The sequence below is a fragment of the Planococcus citri genome, chromosome 1 (assembly GCF_950023065.1).
Source record: "Planococcus citri chromosome 1, ihPlaCitr1.1, whole genome shotgun sequence".
Lineage (NCBI taxonomy): Eukaryota > Metazoa > Arthropoda > Insecta > Hemiptera > Pseudococcidae > Planococcus > Planococcus citri.
Genome location: NC_088677.1, coordinates 10,961,967 through 10,981,179, shown reverse-complemented (window position 1 = coordinate 10,981,179; position 19,213 = coordinate 10,961,967). Strand labels below are relative to the sequence as shown.

General features: G+C 33.8%; 2 protein-coding genes across 2 annotated transcripts; one reads left to right on the top strand and one right to left on the bottom strand.

Moving 5' to 3' along the window:
* The first annotated feature begins 3,813 nt into the window (after nucleotides 1-3,813).
* On the top strand, nucleotides 3,814-18,293 carry Fa2h (Fatty acid 2-hydroxylase). The gene is made up of 6 exons (XM_065367103.1): nucleotides 3,814-4,399; nucleotides 4,487-4,715; nucleotides 10,941-11,116; nucleotides 12,487-12,619; nucleotides 17,754-17,873; nucleotides 17,977-18,293. The coding sequence occupies exons 1-6, from the start codon at nucleotides 4,181-4,183 to the stop codon at nucleotides 18,060-18,062; spliced, it is 963 nt and encodes a 320-aa protein (XP_065223175.1). The 5' UTR covers nucleotides 3,814-4,180; the 3' UTR covers nucleotides 18,063-18,293.
* On the bottom strand, nucleotides 18,214-19,188 carry kappaB-Ras. Its single transcript, XM_065367113.1, has 3 exons — nucleotides 19,051-19,188; nucleotides 18,697-18,984; nucleotides 18,214-18,615 (listed from the first exon to the last, which is right to left on the bottom strand). Exons 1-3 carry the CDS (start codon nucleotides 19,147-19,149, stop codon nucleotides 18,367-18,369), a joined length of 636 nt encoding a protein of 211 aa, XP_065223185.1. The 5' UTR covers nucleotides 19,150-19,188; the 3' UTR covers nucleotides 18,214-18,366.
* Between the last annotated feature and the right edge of the window lie 25 nt (nucleotides 19,189-19,213).

The following is a 19,213-nucleotide window of genomic DNA, read 5'->3' as shown; positions in this document are numbered from 1 at the left end:
TATAGCGAAACGAATGAATTTATTTCACATATCAATGATGGAAAACTGTAAAATTGAAAAACTGAAACAGGTTAAAAATTGAAACTGAAATGAAGAAATATAATCAAAAAAACTGAAGCTAAAAACTGGAAACTGAAACTGAAAAAAGCAAACTGCAATTTGCAAAACTGATTCTTGGTAGCATTTTTCCAAACTTCCAAAATAGGTAGGTACTACGAATTTGATTAGGGAAAAAGTGGAACTAAATAAACTGAAACTGAAATAAAGATTCTGAAACTAAAACTGAAAATAAAAACTGAAAACTGAAACTGAGACTGAAATGAGCAAAACTGAAATGAAAGTAAAAACTAAAAACGAAAAGTGAAAACCGAATGAAACTGAAAAAAGCAAAACTGAAACTAAAAACTCAAAACTGAAAAGTGTAAAAACTGAAAGTCTGAAACTGAAAAAAATGGAACTGAAACTAAAACTGGGATGGAGAGCCGAAAGATTAAACTTTTGTCGTTAAGTTAGGCCTTTAGCTTTTAGCTTTTAAAAAAATTCTTCAACTGTAGCCACTTTAGGCTTTTCAAATTCGTAAATTTTTTTTTAAACAACTTGCTTTAATTTAGCGTCCAAAAATCCTTGGCTTAAATTTAAAATTAGATATCATAATTTAATTTAAAAATATGAAATTAAAAAAATATATATAAAAAATGAAAAATTCAAAACTTAATTTTAAGGAAAGCCAGACACGTTTAAAAAATTAAATATACACCAAAAAAGCCGAAATCTCTCAGCTTTTGGCTGCCGAGCTGAAAGCCGAATTCAGCCATGTGGTGAAAGCGAGCCAAAAGCTAGCTTTACAGCCATATATAAATTGGAAAGTCAAAAGCGAAAAACCAAAGTTTTATCATTTTTATCAGAAGCTAAAAGCGAGAAGCTAAGTTTTATTTTTCAGCTTCCGGACTCTGGCTTTGACTTTGAGGCTTGAGCTTTTAGCTTTCGAATTTTGACTTTCGAATTTTTTTTTCAAAATAAGAAAAATTGAGAGGAAATTAATTAGGTAAAATCACAGCAAAAAAAGAGAAAAATTGAAAAAGGAAAAATAACAGGGATGGAAAGCTAGCGGAAAACTAATTGCTAAAAGCTGAAAGCTGAGGAAGTTATAAGGATCTTTGAAAGCTAAAAGCTCTCTGGCCAAAAGCTTTATTTATTCAGCTTTCTTTCAGATTTTTTACAAATTCATTTGGTTCAGTTTCTGTTTGAGTTCTTGTTTGATTTTCACATTTTACTTTTCTCATGTTTCAGTTTTTTCGTGTTTTTTTCTTTTTTTTCGTTGTGGTTGTGACTTGTGAGTTGCCTTTTTCCTTACAATTCACCTCATTTAAAAAATTTTGAAAAGCTGAAAGCTGAGGAAGTTTGGGATTTTTGAAAGCTAAAATATAAAGTCAAAAGTTTCATCTTTTAGCTTTCCATCCTAAAAATTGAAAATAATACCTATTGATGAATGATTGTGTTCTTTTTACACAGATTTTGAATTTTTGACAGATTTTCTAGAATCTGAATTTTAAATTTTGGCATATCAGTATCCCCAAGAATCTTCGGGTAGGCTTTTTAAAATAGATTTTGGATTTTACTGAAAAACTTGCCAAAAAAAAAGTTGGCCTTACTTACAAAATGGCGGCCATTTTGATTGACAGGTCAGCCGAAATCGCAGATTTTGCGTTTCAACATAGGACTTGTACGAACTTTTTCAAACTTTAAAAAGGTAGATCGAAAGATCATGCAAAAATTTATCACCTGTCAAAATTTCAAGTGCCAAAGTGCGTTTTTCGATTTTTGGTGAATTTTTGAAAATCGAATTTAGGCCAAAAATGAGGGAAAAAGTCAAAATTTTACCAAATTGACCGAGAAAGCTGAAATTTGGGATATACCCTATTTTCGACATGCCAAATCGATTGGAAACGGTTTCGACCAGTTTTGAGCAGTTCTGGAGCCTCCAGCCGATTTTTGAAACTCGAAATTCCCACAAAATTCCATCAAATTGGAGTTGTAAAGATAAAATGTATTCTAAAAACTACTTTCAATACGCTACGAAGTACTGCAGGTGAATTTTAAGTCGTTTCGGAGCCTCCAGCGACTTTTTGAAAATTCCTGAAACCTCCAGCAGATTTTTGAAACTGTAAATTTTCACAAAATTTCATCAAATGGAGATGGAAAGCTGAAATTAACTCTACACTCCAATTTTAACACCTTCTGAAGACGACTTCAGGTGGGTTCAAGTAATTTTAGGGCCTCCAGCAGATTTTTTAAACTTGAAATTTCCCCAAAATTTCATCAAACTGAGATGGAAAGTCGAAATTTATTCTGCAAACTAATTTCAATACGCTACGAAGTTGACTGCTGGTGAATTTCAAGTCGTTTTGGAGCCTCCAGCAACTTTTTGAAAGGTTGTAAGTACGATGTTTTTTTGGAAAATTGAAATTTCCTAAAAGTAGCTGGAAGCTTCAAAACCATTTGAAACCACCATGTAGTCTGCGAAGTAAATTTCAGCTTGCCAATTCCATTTGATAAATTAATGGTGGGGAAATTTCAAGTTTCAAAAATCTACTGGAGGCTCCAGTAATTTTCAAAAAAGTCGCTGGAGGCCCTAAAATGACTTGAAACCACCTGAAGTCGTCTTCAGAGTGTGTTAAAATTGGAGTGTAGAGTAAATTTCAGCTTTCCATCTCCATTTGATGAAATTTTGTGAAAATTTAAAGTTTCAAAAATCTGCTGGAGGTTTCAGGAATTTTCAAAAAGTCGCTGGAGGCTCCAAAACGACTTAAAATTCACCTGCAGTACTTTGTAGCGTATTGAAAGTAGTTTTTAGAATAAATTGTATCTTTACAACTCCAATTTGATGGAATTTTGTGCAGGAAATTTCGAGTTTCAAAAATCTGCTGGAGGCTCCAGAACTGCTCAAAACGGGTCGAACTCGAAACCGTTTCCAATCGATTTGGCATGTCGAAAATAGGGTATATCCCAAATTTCAGCCTTCTCGGTCAATTTGGTAAAATTTTGATTTTTTCCCTCATTTTTGGCCTAAATTCGATTTTCAAAAATTCACCAAAAATCGAAAAACGCACTTTAGCACTTGAAATTTTGACAGGTGATAAATTTTTGCATGATCTTTCGATCTACCTTTGTAAAGTTCGAAAAAGTTCGTACAAGTCCTATGTTGAAACGCAAAATCTGCGATTTCGGCTGACCTGTCAATCAAAATGGCCGCCATTTTGTAAGTAAGGCCAACTTTTTTTGGCAAGTTTGCTTTAAAATGTTCCTTAGGATGTCCCCTTTAAGAAAAAAGTTGTCCCGGAGGATCGGCGGGGGGGGGGGGGGTGCAATTACTCCTATTGTCAGATGCCGGACTATAGTGAAACTGAACCAGATGAATATTCAAAAAAGCTCAAGGCTCAAAGAAAGCTGGAAAATAGCTTTTGGCTATAGCTTTTACTTTTAGCTTTTCAAGTTTTCAATCGACAATCTTACAGCTTTGAGCTTTATTTACTTTTAGCAGCTTAGCTAGCTTTTGGCTTTCAGAAATCCAAAAATGGTCAACTTTTGACTTTTAGCTTTTAGTTTTAGCTTTCGGCTAGCTTTCCATCCTTGTACTGAACTGAAATTCAAAAGTTTTGCCATAAAATTATACGTGAAAAAATGAGATCCTCAAAAAACATAACCCCAATGGTGATATTTAGCGTTTCGTAGATGCGCACGCAACCAGCACGTGACGTCATCGTACACCATACGCGATTCCAGATAACATCGACCAATCGACATCGAGCAATGTGTTTAGTTTAGAATTTAGATGCGGAGCGGAATGTGTGTTCGGCGATTTTATCAGAAATTGAAGTTGATTAGTGATTAGTGTAATGCATCATATAGTTTGATGAGCAATCCTACGAGTACTTAATGAGCATTAACGTTGTTATAAATTCGCGTACATTGTAAATTATAACATAAATTTGTGACGGTGATCGTACGACTCGATATTTCCGCCGCTATAACGATGATAAATGATAAATAATCGCGGTCCTTCGGCAACATGTGCATGTGCCCTGACAAACAACTTTACTTTTCCGGTATCGTCGATATATAAATAACGTGTACTTATAGTTTAATTTACCGAACTATGTGATCAAGTATCAAATCAAACATGCCCGAATTTATCGTAAAGCATTCCGGTAGAAAGCACGACGTTGCTAGATTCTTACACTTCCATCCCGGTGGAGCAAACACCCTGAAAAGTTTCGAAGGCTGCGACATTACCGATCAACTGCTAAAAACTCAGCATGCTCCTTCGGCTTACGAATTGCTGAAAGATTACCGGCTAAAAGAGCCCAGTAAGGATGATCCCAATGAAGAAGATTTAGAAGTATGTATTTCATCAACGTGTTTCGGCCTCGAAAGTGAATTATACCTCTAGTAATAATTACTCGTACTGTGTTCGTTTGTTTCGTAGTCTTTGGTGAACTGGGAAAAACCAATGTTCTGGCAAGTTGGATCGCTCGGATCGAATTACAACAAATGGGTATTGTCACCGGTGGATCGTAAATTAAGGCTGTTTCAGTATGACTTTATGGAATTAATGACAGTTACCCCTTGGTACTTGGTACCGTCGGTGTGGGTTCCAGTTTCGCTATATTTAATGTATTGTGGATATTTACGTTTCCTGAATATTCCCCCATTTGGTGAGTAACTAATTCGTTGTATCGAATACGATCATCAGAAAGTAAAGTAATTGTCTATAAATTGCTCGCGAGCATCGATTACCATTCAGGATCTGTATAGAAATTCGACGTTCATTTACGTTTTATGGTCTTTCCAACGTATTACTTGAATAGTAATGGTTTCATTACTACGATGAGCCAGTGATTCAGCTCAGATGGCTCGAAAGAGTATCTTTTTTCTTGCGTATGGTTGTGAAAATGCGATAGAATTGCACCATTGAAAAATATATCAGCGTATATTTGATGAAAACGTCGCAGCTCCGACAAAACTGAAGAAATATGCACCATTTCGACAAAATTTATATTCAGTAATTCGCTCAAAAATCGTTAGCTCGTCCTTCAGATACCTTGTGACATCAAGCACACAATACATCACGTATGCGTAGACAATTTTTGGTATAGAGAATTAAAAATAACTCTTATTGATTGATATCTGTTGCTGAAATTCTGCGCAAGAAAAATGAATAACGGAAATATTGATAATTGCGGTCGTTTCTTTTTTTTTTTTAATTATTAATTGCCGGTTAGTTACATGAGGTAGATATATGCGCACAGTCGTTCGTATTCAAACGTTAGTTACACAGTGTTGCGTTATTATTGATAAAAAGTATTAAATAGTTGTCAGACCGCATTCCAATCAGGTCACAAGCTTGTCAGATCATTTTACTAACTTTCGACATTTTGTTGTCAGATTATTTTAGCGAAGAAATGACCATAGTGAGTCGAATACTGCCGCAGACAGCTGAGTTCATGTATAGTACATAAGCCCCAAAAGAGCCTAAAATTTGCATCCAATTTGACGTGAATTTAATTCGATATTCTTTACGAGTAGATATTCGTTGGAATAATCCATCATTAAATACGCGGGCTATTAAATAAAACGAATTATACGAGTAAAAAAGAAAATGGATTCAATTGAGTGATTCGAATCCCAACTAACGGTAATCATCGCTGCAACGAAAGCAAAAAGGAAGATTGAATTAATCAAGTTTACTTTACATTGTACGTCGAGTTTTTTATGACTGAAAACTTCCTATGATTTATAAAGATTAACCGCACGTCTGGCAGCGTTGTTATAAATGTGCTTGAAATTATTGACCTTGTAAGCATTATTACCTTATGTACCAAGTTATACCATTTGAGCTTGTATAGACCGTGTAATTATCGAGTTTTTATTCAAATTTCCGCTACATATTTTTACTGAGAAGTTTTCTGTGAAAAATAGGACGATTTTGGAGTTTCGAAATTGTTGGTGAAGGTTTGAATTTGTGATTAGGGACATTTAAAGTTAGTCTATAATACATATAATTATTAATTAAACAGATGGGTACTTCTACCTACCAAAATACAAGAATGAAAATTTTGAGACAAGATACGAGTATTTACATACTTAACTACTCAGCTATTGAATTATTTGAAAATTATTTTTGAAATATTGAATCAAGCCATCTTGAGTGCTTCAGATCCCTCCTTTTTTTTGTGTTGATATTTCGTGTTGCTGGATGTAGCAAAATATTATTCTCTCATGTGATTTTTTTTTACATGGGCTTAAAGTCTGGTAAATGACAAAAGAATGGAAATAATTAAACCCTCTCTCCAGATCTTCTGGGGCAATTTTTTTGCAAAAGGAGACATGCTAAGGAACATTTTGAAGCAAAATTGCCAAAAAAAAGTTTACCTAACAAAATGGCGGGTATTTTGATTGACAGGTCGACAGGTCAGCCGATATCGCAGATTTTCCTTTCCAACATAGGATTCTCACGAAATTTTTTGAACTGGGCAAAGCTAGATCCAGAGAGCATGGAAAAATTTATCAACAGACAAAATTTCAAGTGCTAAAGTGTATTTTTCGATTTTTTGTGAATTTTTGAAGATCAAATTTAGGCCAGAAATGAGGAAAAAAAAATCAAAATTTTACCAAATTGGCATAGAAAGCTGAAATTTGGAGTATTCCTTATTTTCAACTTGCTAAATCGATTAGAAACGGTTTTAAGCCGTTTTGAGCGGTTCGGGAGCCTCCAGCAGATTTTTGAATCTGAAAATTTACACAAAATTTGATCACATGAAGTTGAAAATTCGAAACTCACGCTGCACTTCAACTTAAACACGGTATTATGTCGACTGTTGATAGGTTAAAGTCATTTTGGAGCCTCCAGGGATTCTTTGGAAATTACTGGAGCCTCCAGTGAATTTTTAAAACTTGAAATCGCCACAAAATTTCATCAAATGCTGTTGGAAAATGGAAACTCATTCTGTAAACTAATTTCAATACGCTATGAAGTTAAAGTTGCTGGTAATTTCAAGTAATTTTGGAGCCTCCAGTGACTTTGGAAATTACTGTAGCCTCCATCCGATTTTTTAATGCTCGAAATTTCCATAAAATGTTACCAATGTCGATTTCAGGTAGATTTCAAGCTGTTTTGGAGCCTCCAGCAACTTTTTGAAAATTCTTGGAGCCTCCAGTAGATTTTGTAAACTTGAAATTTCCAGGTATGGTTGGAAAGCCGAAATTTAGTCTGTGACTGTAAACTAATTTCAATACCCTATCAAGTCGACAGCAGGTAGATTTCAAGGCGTTTTGGAGCCTTCAGTGACTTTTTTGGAAACTACTGGAGCCTCCAGCAGATTTTCAACGCTCGAAATTTACATAAAACTTTACAGAACTGAGTTGGAAATCCGAAATTCACTCAGCACTTCAATTTGAACACGCTATCAAGTTGACAGCACGTGTGTTCAAGTCATTTTGGAGCCTCCAGCAGGTTTTTGAAACTTTCAAATGTAGTTATAAAAAGACGAAATTCATTCTGTAAGCTATTTTCAATACCCTATGAAGTCGACCTCAGGTAGATTTCAAGTCGTTTTGGAGCCTCCAGCGACTATTTGGAAATTACTGGAGCCTCCAGCAGATTTTTCAATGCTCGAATTTTCATAAAAATTTACAAAACAAGAGTTCGATATTCAAAGATTCACTCTGTACTCCAAGTTTTATATGGTATCGATTCGATTGCAGATGGGTTCAAATCATTTTGGAGGCTCCAGTGACTTTATGAAAATTTTTGGAGCCTCCAGTGGATTTTTGAAACTTGAAATTTCCACAAAATTTCATCAAATAATGAATTTGGGAAAATCTGAAATTCTCGTTGCAATCCAACTTGAACACGTTATTCAGGCGACTGCTGATGTGGTGATGTGTTTCAGTTATTTTGAAGTCTCCAGCGACTCTTTGAAAATTTTTGGAGCCTCCAGTGAATTTTTGAAAATTGAAATTTTAAAGTTTTGATAGCTTTTCTCCTCGCTTTGCTTGAGTTCGTTTGCTTTTGGTTTTCAATTTTGAATTTTTCAACAAATTCAAGTCTGGAATGAAAAACAAACTGACCCTCCCAGAGAGAACGCAAAAGCTCTCGAAAATCAGTATTTGAAGGGGTATAAAAATTTGTGTATTTTCCCCCCAAATTTCGTTCAAATTTCCCACTAAATTTTTGAACATTTTAAAAAAATTTGTTATATTGAAAAGAGTTCTTAAAATATCATCTTTTCGACATCCGCTTGCTCGAAAAAAATCTTGATGTGTTTGAAGACATTGAAAAAGCAAAAAATTTTAATATAAAATTCTGCCTCGCCCACCCTCCTCCCCCTCTTAAAAATCTCAAGTGTTTAAAAAATGTCCTGCTAAAAGTCCTTCTAAAGTCTTGCTTTTTCATTTTGAAATTTTGTTTGGCGCCCGGTTCCAACTTCATTTGATGAACCCACTGGAGACTCCAGTAATTTCCAAAAAGTCGCTGAAGGCTCCAAAATTACTGAAATCCACCAGAAGTCGACTTAATCGCGTGTTTAAGTTGGACTGCAGCAAGAATTTCGGATTTCCAACTTGATTTGATGAAATTTTATGTAGATTCCAAGTTTCAAAAATCTGCTGGAGGCTCCAAAACTGCTCAAAACGGGTTGAAACTGTTTCCAATCGATTTGGCAGATCGAAAATAGGGTATACCCCAAATTTCAGTTTTCTAGGTCAATTTGGTAAAATTTTGATTTTTTTTCTCTCATTTTTGGCCTTTGTTTTGAGCCATTTTGGAGCCTCCAGCAGATTTTCGAAACTTGGAATGTACACAAAATTTCATCAAATGAAGTTGGAAATCCGAAATTCTTGCTGCAGTCCAATTTGAACACGTGATTATGTCGACTTCTGGTGGATTTAAGTAATTTTGGAGCCTCCAGCGACTTTTTGGAAATTATTGGAGCCTCTAGTGGATTTTTGAAACTTGAAATTTCCATAAAATTTCATCAATGAAGTTGGAAATACGAAATTCATTCTGCAAACTAATTTCAATACGCTATCAAGTCGACTGGAGGTGGGTTCAAGTCATTTTGGAGCCTCCAGTAGATGTTTCAATGCTCGAAATTTCCATAAAATTTCACCAAGAGAGCTGGAAATCCAAAATCCACTCTTAACTCCAATTTCAACACGCTATCAAGTCGACTGCAGGTGGGTTAAAGTCATTGTGGAGCCTCCAGCGACTGTTTGAAAATTTTTGGAGCCTCCAGTAGATTTTTGATACTTGAAATTTTCATAAGATTTCATCAAATTGAGTTGTAGAACCGAAATTTACTCTGCAAACTAAATGCAGTGTGCTATAAAGTTGACTGGAGGTAGATTTCAAGTCAATTTAGAGCTTCCAGCGATTTTTGTTTTAATACCTGGAGCCTCCAGCAGATTTCTGAAACTTGAAATTTCCACAGAATTTCATCAAATTAAGTTGGAAATCAGAAATTTATTCTGTAAACTAATTTCAATACGCCATGAATTCGACTGCAGGTGGTTTTCAAGTCATTTTGGAGCCTCCAGCAGATTTTTGAAAGTGGAAATTGTCACAAAATAGCTCCAAAATAACCCCCAGCAATTGGACTGCAGCAAGAATTTCGGATTTAAAACTTCATTTGATGAAATTTTGTGTAATTTTTCAGTTTCAAAAATCTGCTGGAGGCTCCAGAACAGTTCAAAACAGTTTGAAACCATTTCCAACCAATTTGGCAGGTTAAAAATAGAACGTATCTCAAATTTCAGCTTTCTAGGTCAATTTGGTAAAATTTTGATTTTTTTCTCATTTTTGACCCAAATTTGATTTTCAAAAATTCACCAAAAATCGAAAAATACACTTTAGCACTTGAAATTTTGGCTGAAGATGAATTTTTGCATGCTCTTTCGATCTAGCTTTGTCCAGTTCAATAATTTCGTGCGAGTTCTATGTTGGGAAGCAAAATTTATGATTTTTGCTGACTTGTCTAGTAAAACCAACTTTTTTTGCAAGTTTGCTTTAAAATGCTCATTTATGAAAAAAAGTTGTTTCAGAAGTTCGGCTGAGGGGTGGGGGGGGTGCAATTATTAATTATTCCTATTCTCATATGCCACGGACCATTACTTGTCCTATCTGCATTTGCCATCGCTCATCAGTAATGTTCGAAATTTCTGACCAATTATGCTCATAGGATGTATTCGACATTCGTATAATTAAAAAAAAATCTCCTAGGGGTATTGCGAGTATTTTAGTCATTACATAGTTTTATACTTTGTAATTTCTAATCACCAAACTGTGTTTGGTGTGCTGGTGGGAGTACCCTCAGCTTAGATAATTTTTTTTAATCGATTAGTCCTCAAGGTCATTTACCAACAAAACAACCGGTCTTTTAAAATTAAACTATGTTCTAATCAAGTTCCAATTCCCAAACTACGTACAGTCGTACGTATACTTGTTAGATGCACCCAAAATTTCTGCAGTTGGAGCAGTTTTGTAGACAGTTTTGTAGAATTTGAAAAAAATATAATTTGTGAGAAGACTGGAACTTAAAAGTTACTAATGTATTCATAATTATGTAGGCAGACTAGGCAGACTCGTGCGCTCCATTTTGAGGTTACGAGACTGGTGAATTTATTTTTGAAATACAAATAAAAACGAATCGTATATGTACCAAGCACGTGTCGTTTAAAAAGGAAATAAAATAATGACGCGTATTTTATTGGCAATTTTTCAAAAACTTTAGCCTACCTATAGGCTATAATATCACGCTGAAGAAAGCATTTTATCGCATATTCATTAATTATAAAATTATCCTAAAACTTGGTGTTTAGTCTATGAAAATTTTGGTACTTATTTACTTTCTGTTTACCTAATTTGTATGTTTCTGTTTCAGATACCTGCAGTGGAAGTTTTACAGTGGCAGTATTATTTTTTACGGCTGTTTTAGGATATTTCATATGGCCTCTAATCGAATATTCCATTCATCGGTGGATATTCCATATCACCCCACCAGATGATTCTCCACTTTTAATCACTTTGCATTTTGGTATTCATGGGTTACATCATAAGGTGAGTTGCACTGTATAACGATGGTAATTTGCGTTAAATTGTTCCAACTCTTCTATGTGTACTTTTTTAGATGAGACGTTGAGATGTGAATGAGAGTGGGAGTTGATACACGTATTGCTTATTTTTGATGTTCGATCAGTCAGTAGATCATTTTTTTTACGTATTTCAACTCCAAAATTTACATTAAAAAGGAAAATGACAAAAATCTATAAAGTGTTCGATTCCAAAAATTCAGTTAGGTATATTTTTTAAGGGGGAGGAGGGAAACTAATTTCGACGTTAATAAACTAAATTGAAATGTGATAGATGGAAAAATGATTTTATTAGATTCATACGTGATTTTTTTCTCACAATCAGTTCGTGACTTGAGCAAATTTTACAGAAAAAACCTTCTAAATATTTTCAAATGATACAGTGTAGATGTGTGGAGAAAATCTGCTCGGGCATTTCTCACATTATACTCGAAGGTTAATCCACTCTTGACCGGATCTATCCAGAACTAATGTACACTAATTATTTAATAATTTAATTCTCGAGAATGTAAACTTTTCTGCTTCAAAATATTTTTATACTCGTTACTTCTTAGTGAATAATATTTCTCGACGTACTAAAAATAACTGAAGCATACGTTTCCAAAACGCACTAAGTCCATTTTTTTGATTTTGAGATAAACACAAAAAACTGCATCAGACTAGTACATCGCGTGGTTTCACATTCTACCCTAGCAAAATTGCTATGTTTATCCTTTCCGATACTAACTCCATTTTGAAGAAAAAAAAAATTCACTTTGGTGTGGCAGTAGAGCACGTGTTATGTTGCAAACCTGTGGACTTAGTGCCGTTTGGAAACGTAATATATCCCTAGGTGAATGAAAAACGCTGAAAACTATAGTAGTTAGTGCTATTCGGAAAAGTATTATTCTCTTCCTAGAAGAGCGGAGTTGAAACTAATTTTTTTGATAATAATACTTTTCATTCTGATTGATTCGTTGATTCGTTTACTCTTAAATTAACGAAAAAGAAAAAAAATAAAAAATTTATTTAAAAAAATCAAAAAATAAAACTATTCTTCTTTCGTCGACACCTAAACGTAAAATACAAACAAGATCGCATTGAAATAACAAAATTTTTCATCATGAATTTCTTTTTTTATGGACTTAGTGCATTTTGGAAACGTAGAAATGACACACATGGTTTTAAATCCCTCGTTTCTCATGGAAATATTCATTTTTTCTTAAAACGTGATACACCGTTGCCTTCGGGAAGCAATTTTATGATAGATGGCGTTGATATCTCAAAAATCTTAAAAATGGACTTAGTGCGTTTTGGAAACGTATGCTTCAACTCGATTATTTTCGATTTCTGTTTTAGGTTCCGTTCGATGACCAAAGGTTATTATTCCCACCGGCTGCTACCGCACTAATTGTTTGGGGTATACACGGGATACTCAGATTATTTTTACCACTTTTTATAACTTTGCCCTTGCTTGCTGGTGGTATTTTAGGTTAGTTTTGAATTTTTTTAGTAGGAAAAAAACTGTATCGTATTGTATTAGGTGTAGGTAGGTAGGTAGGTAAAGTACTTTAAACCTATGTACTTGATACAGATGGCGTGTACAGAAATATCGACTACTGCTTATAAAGTTTTGTATTGAATATTTCGGTAGGTCACAGCGAATAGTCACAGGAGTGCCAAACAGGTTGGGGGTTCCTCCCACCCACACCAGAAAAATTTAAGAAAAAAGTTGAGAAATTTGGGACCAAGGAATTGTGTAAAGTAGGGAAAATTAAAGAATTACCAAAAACCATGGGTTCTACTTCTTGAATTATAAATTTTTTTTCTTTTTTCGACCAAAGTTGGAAAGTAAAAAAATTACTATTCTCACATCAAAAATGATGTTCTATTACCCGAAATCCCCCCCCCCCAAAGGTCTCTCCAATGCATTCCATTCCAGTCAAAACAGCCAGAAAATCCCAACTTCTGCTAAAATATCAAAAAATGTCCAATTTTTAGCCAAAAATTCGGAAGTAATAATTTCTAATTTTTGCCAAAATTGGTTGTCTTTGAAAAAATGAAAATTATTTTCTCGAAAAAAATTAAATGAAGAATATTGTGAATTTTTCAAAAGCTTTTGCTTTCCGGAAAACTGAAAATGCTAAAGCCAAAAAAAACAACTTTTTGCATCATCAAAAAATAACACATTCAATAAAGACGTCGTTTTACGTTTCGAATTGTAAATTTTTCGCAGCTTTCGTCTCCCTCCCCCCTCCTCTTTGCTCGAGTTACGTCATTTTCCTTTTTATTTTCTCCGACAAAAGTTGAAGGGTTGAAAAATTCGAAAATGAAATTGTTTTACTTTTGAACTATTACTATCTGCTGTTGAAATTTTTAAATGATAAAGCTATTAAAATCAACTTTTTGCATCAGTTATTTTACTTTTCAAATTATCAAATTTTTCAAAGCATTTTGCTCTCGCTTCCTTCATCGGGAAGTTTTTCAAAAATAACTTGTAAATTTTCTGAAGCTTTCGCAAATTGAAAATATTTTATTCCAGGGTATCTAACAGGTAGTGCAAGTAGTGAAAGTAGTGAAAAAGTAGTGATTTTTAAAATGGGTAGTGAAAGTAGTGAAAAAGTAGTGAATTTTGTTAAAAAGGTAGTGAAAAAATGAAAAATTCAAATTTGTTCCTTTTTCTCGATCTTTATTCTGTAGAAAAGAGAGCTCATTTTGTCGACTTTTTCAGAGCTTGAATTACACATTTTTGAAAGCTTTTGCCCTCGCTTCGCTCGGGCTGTTTACTCTTTTTCCCTGTGAAAAACTATTGTTCAAATTCAAGAAATGTTCTAAGTTTGAATCAAAAAATAAACTCCTCCCTGCGTGAAGAAATTTTTTTTTTTCACTTCTCAAAACATACATTTTTGAAAGCTTCTGCCCTCGCTTCGCTCGGGCTCGTTTGCTTCTTTTTCAATTTTGAATTTTTCAAAAAAAAAAAAAAAACATTTGAATTTCAAAATTTTGAAGCAAAGTGATAAACCGTACAATTAACAAAATTCATCACACTAAAAATCATCGTTTTTTTACATTATGTACCTCCCTCTCGAAATTAAAATGTTGGTTTGTTAAAAAAAAGTGTTTTATTCGCCCAATTTCATTACATGAGCAAGAACCTTTAACGTGAAAAAAAAATTCAAAAATTGAAATGATAAAATGAAGACATTTGGAAAACTAAAAGCGAAAAATTCTAATGTAGAATTTTGCCTCCCCCGGCTCCTTTTTTTATAAAATCTCTAATGTTTAATAAATGTCCTGCTAAAGTCCTGATTTTTTATTTTGAAATTTTGTTTGACACCTTGTCTTATAACGAATGTAATGAGCTCGTTTATTTTGATTGAAATCGCAAATTTTTTTCCAGTTTTAATTTTTTTAAAAATTTTTAGGTGCAAAATTTGACTTTGTTAATTTGTGTGTGGGGGGGGGGTCGAGTGGATGGCATTCTGAAAATTCGGTTGAAAAAAGGTAGTGAAAAAAGTAGTGAAAAAGTAGTGATTTTTTCAAAAAAATATCCGTTAGATACCCTGTATTCTCTTTTTAAATTTGATTTTCAAAGACCAAAAAGCTAAAAAAAAAAAAACACCAAAAAATTACGAATTTTCAATTTTGGATTTCTGTACCAACCTTGCAATAGAACAATTCAATTTTTTTTTGTAAGTATAAAAACATCATTTTTTGAAAATTTAAAATTATTATTCAACATTTTTGTTTCCAATGTCTCCTTCCAAAATTTGTTCAACCCACATTTGGCTAATTAGCAAGAAAAATACTGACTTGGAAGGATGGGGGGGGGAGAGGGTCCGGAGCAAAAAGGTTGACAAAATTTGGCGGGAAGAGTTGAGAAAATTTCAGTAATAATTGAAGATGCAAACAAAAAATTTGAAAATTTAGAATCCCTTCCAAAATTTGTTCTTAGCATGAAAAATACTGGAAAGAGGCTGGGAGGGTCCAAAGTAAAATGTTGGAAAAATCTGACGAAAAAAGTTGAGGAAATTTCGTTGAAAAATTGACTTCTCACATCGAAAGTAATGTTTTTTTGCTTTAGAAAAATTATTTAACAATTTTCGAAATTGAAAAAAAAATATTATAACTAATTTTCTAAAAACTATTGTTGAAAAATTTTTAAATGTTGAAGCCATGAAAATCACCTTTTTGCATCAATTATTTTACTTACTTTTCGCATTCTCAATTTTTTCACAGCTTTCGCTCTCGCTTCGGTTGGGCTGGATCATTTATTTCCCTTTTCTTTTCTCTGACCAAAGTTGGAGGGTTGAAAAATTGACTTCTCACATCGAAAATAATACTGTTTCACTGCTTCAGCAAAGAAAAAAATATTGTAGGTAATTTTCTGAAAACTATTGTCAAATCTATGAAGATCAAATTTTTAGACCAGGGTATTTTACTATTCAAATTATCATTTTTTTCAACGCTTTTTTCGTTTTTTGGTGAATTTTTGAAAATCAAAATTTAGGCCGAACATGAGGGAAAAAATCAAAATTTTACCAAATTGACCTAGAAAGCTGAAATTTGGAATATACCGTACTTTTGACCTGCCAAATCGATTGGAAACTGTTCCAATCCATTTTGAGCAGTTCTGGAGCCTCCAGTAAATTTTTTCAAACTTGAAATTCCCCCAAAATTTCATCAAATGAAGATGGAAAGCTGAAATCAACTACGCACTTCAATTTTAAAACCCTCTGAAGACGACTTCAGATGGATTCAAGTCATTTTGGAGCCTCCAGCGACTTTTTGAAAATTACTGGAACCTCCAGTAGACTTTTGAATCTTGAAATTTTTCTAAAATTTTATCAAATGGGGTTAGCAAGCCGAAATTTACTCTGCAAACTAACTGCATGGTGGTTTCAAGTGATTTTGAAGCTTCCAGCTACTTTCTGGAAATTTCAATTCTCCTAAAAACGCCATGAAACCTTTCAAAAAGTCACTGGAGGCTCAAAAATGACTTGAACACGCCTGAAGTCATCTTCAGAGGGTGTTAAAATTGGAGTGTAGAGTAAATTTCAGCTTTCCATCTCCATTTGATGAAATTTTGGGGAAATTTCAAGTTTCAAAAATTTACTGGAGGCTCCAGTAATTTTCAAAAAATCGCTGGAGGCTCCAAAACGACTTGAAATTTGCCTGTAGTCAACTTCGCAGCGTATTGAAATTAGTTTGCAGAACTAATTTTGGCTTTCCAACTCCATTTGATGAAATTTTGTGGGAATTTCGAGTTTCAAAAATCTGCTGGAGGCTCCAGAACTGCTGTAAATGGTTTCAAACAGTTTCTAATCGATTTGGCAGGTCGAAAATAGGGTATATCTCAAATTTCAGCTTTCTAGGTCAATTCGGTAAAATTTTGATTTTTTTCTCACATTTTGGCTAAAATTTGATTTTTGAAAATTCACTAAAAATCGAAATTTTGACAGGTGACGAATTTTTGCCTTCTCTTTCGATCTACTTTTGTACGGTTTAAAACATTTTATGTCAGTTTTATGTTGGAATGCAAAATCTGCAATTTCGGCTGACCTGTCAATCAAAATGGTCGCCATTTTGTAAATAGGGCCACTTTTTTTTGAGGACAAGGGCTAGAAATGTTCCTTAGGAACTCGCCTTTTAAAAAAAAGTTGCCCCGGAGGATCGGCAGAGGGTGCAATTGATCCTTATGCGGGCTCCCGGACCATCTGTTCTCTTTCTGAATTCTGAATTTAATTTTCAAAGGCTAAAAAAAACGAAAAAAATAGCGAATTTTTTATTTTGGTTTTCAGTACCAACTTTTTTATAGAAAAATTCAAATTTTTTGTCAAATAATAGGTATAAAAGCATCGTTTTTGAACATCCAAAATTATTCATAATTTTTGTTTCCAACTTCTGCTACCAAAATTTGTTCGAACCACATTTGCCTAATTAGCAAAAAAAATACTGACTTGGAAGGAGGGGGGGAGCTCTGAGGTAAAAATTTGGTAGAAAATTTCAGTTATTGAAGACGCAAACACAATTTGAAAATTTGAAATCCTCAAAATTAGAAGCATCCCCAACCAATTTGGAAATTTCAAATCAAATTGTGCCCCTTCAATTTTGAATAATATGGATAATTTGTCATAATAGTATTTTTTTTTTTCGTTTTCTCGAGTACTAAGTATGGGTTATGGCATCATTTAAATTATTCAAACATTTTTTTATTTTTGATGTTTTTTTTTTCAAAATTAGTCAATTTCAAGTTTTACGAAGCACGTGGCTCCTTAATTTTACTAGATAGAAAACCAGTCATGATAACGTTTTTTGTTCGTCTCCTCGAGTCCTATCCAATATCTGTAGTTAAATTTTGGCAGACGATTTCTGAAACACCCTGTAAAGTGTAATGTATTCAATATCTTAGGCAAATCTGTATTTTTTTTTTTTCATTTCTATGTATCGAAAATGAACTGTTGAGAGTTATTGTGTAGTCTGAATTCTGCAATATCAGCCTATCTAGAGTACCTTCCTAATACAATACGATATACTAATAATTAGAAATCCGATCCCAGACGATATCTAATTACAATTGTACGTAATTTCCCTACCGAGTTATTCTGATTAATTTTTTTTTCCAGGATATGTCACGTATGATCTAATGCATTTTTATCTGCATTACGGTTCGCCCAACGAGGGCAGCTATTTCTATCATATGAAACGATACCACAATCAGCATCATTTCACCAACCACCAGCACGGTCAGTTGGAAAAAATATTACTGAAATTAATCATTATGTAATTTAATTACATATTTTTATGTAAATTCTACCATTACTAATTACGGTATCATTTTTGTTACAGGATTCGGTATCAGTTGTCCTTTATGGGATTACGTATTCGATACTGCGATAAAACTGAAAAAACTGAAATACCACATGAAATGGTGATTTTCTCAGAACGTTTCCACAAATCAATTGGATCTTATTAAATCAAAAACCATACCACACCTCACTTTCGACGTACAAGCATATTACATATGTATAATAGATTAGTCATTTTATTTTCTTACTTTTTGATTTGCATTTCAAAAGAAAAACCAACTTGTGATATATTTTATTTTGCTTTTCTTTTTCTTTTTTTTGTCTCGCTCATAATAAATGAATTTCTTTAAAAACTTATTTAATTCTCGTACGAATGAATATTATTTACAATGAAAGTAATACGTGTAGTAAAAAAAAGGAGGGAATGATTTTATCCGCTATCGGTTTTCGTGCTTTTACGCACCACTGATAATTGTGAAAATGAACTTTTACTCGGAGCCGAGCTTATTTTCGAAGCTAGATACGTAAATGGCTCGTATAAAGTAAGCTTATCGAACGCGTTCACTTCGAAGTGACGTAGTTTCTCTTTATTCGCCCATTGAATGGCACGTCCTATATTGTTTGGAAGATCTGTATTGGATTTACCACCTTTGTAGTTGGCAACGATCACATAAAATCCCTGCAAACAAAATTGCTCGATGAAAACATTGCGAAGTTCTAGTTACCTTACTATTAATACAAAATTAGTGTTTGTACGAACTTCTTTTTTGTCACGAATTTTGTCAATTTCCTTCTTCATAGTTATCAAGCAGTCCAGTGAATCGGAACGTGAGACGTCGTAAATAAGAATATATCCGTCGGTAGTGCCATTGTACTGTCTGGCTAATTGATTACAAGCGTTCATCATGCATGATTGGTCTCCGGTCGGAGACATAGGAGATAACGATGGATCTATGCCAGACGTGTCATAAAATCGAATTCGTTCCCTGGTTCCTCGGTCTGTTTCCACGTTGGCTACGTAGATATCCTCTATAGTAGGGAATGTTACCTAAAGAATGAAAATACGATAGTTAAAGAGTAAAATTGACAAGCTATAAGCTTACGAAGTACTTACGGTGGTATTTTTATGTTTTCCATAGATCACTTGTTCCAGTATAAGTGTTTTACCAACATTTTTCATGCCACAAACGATCACTCTGTAGACTTTTCCCATGAGGAAAACGTACCCTGGATCAAAGAATCATCTCCATAGATATCAACGACGTTGGAATCGTCGT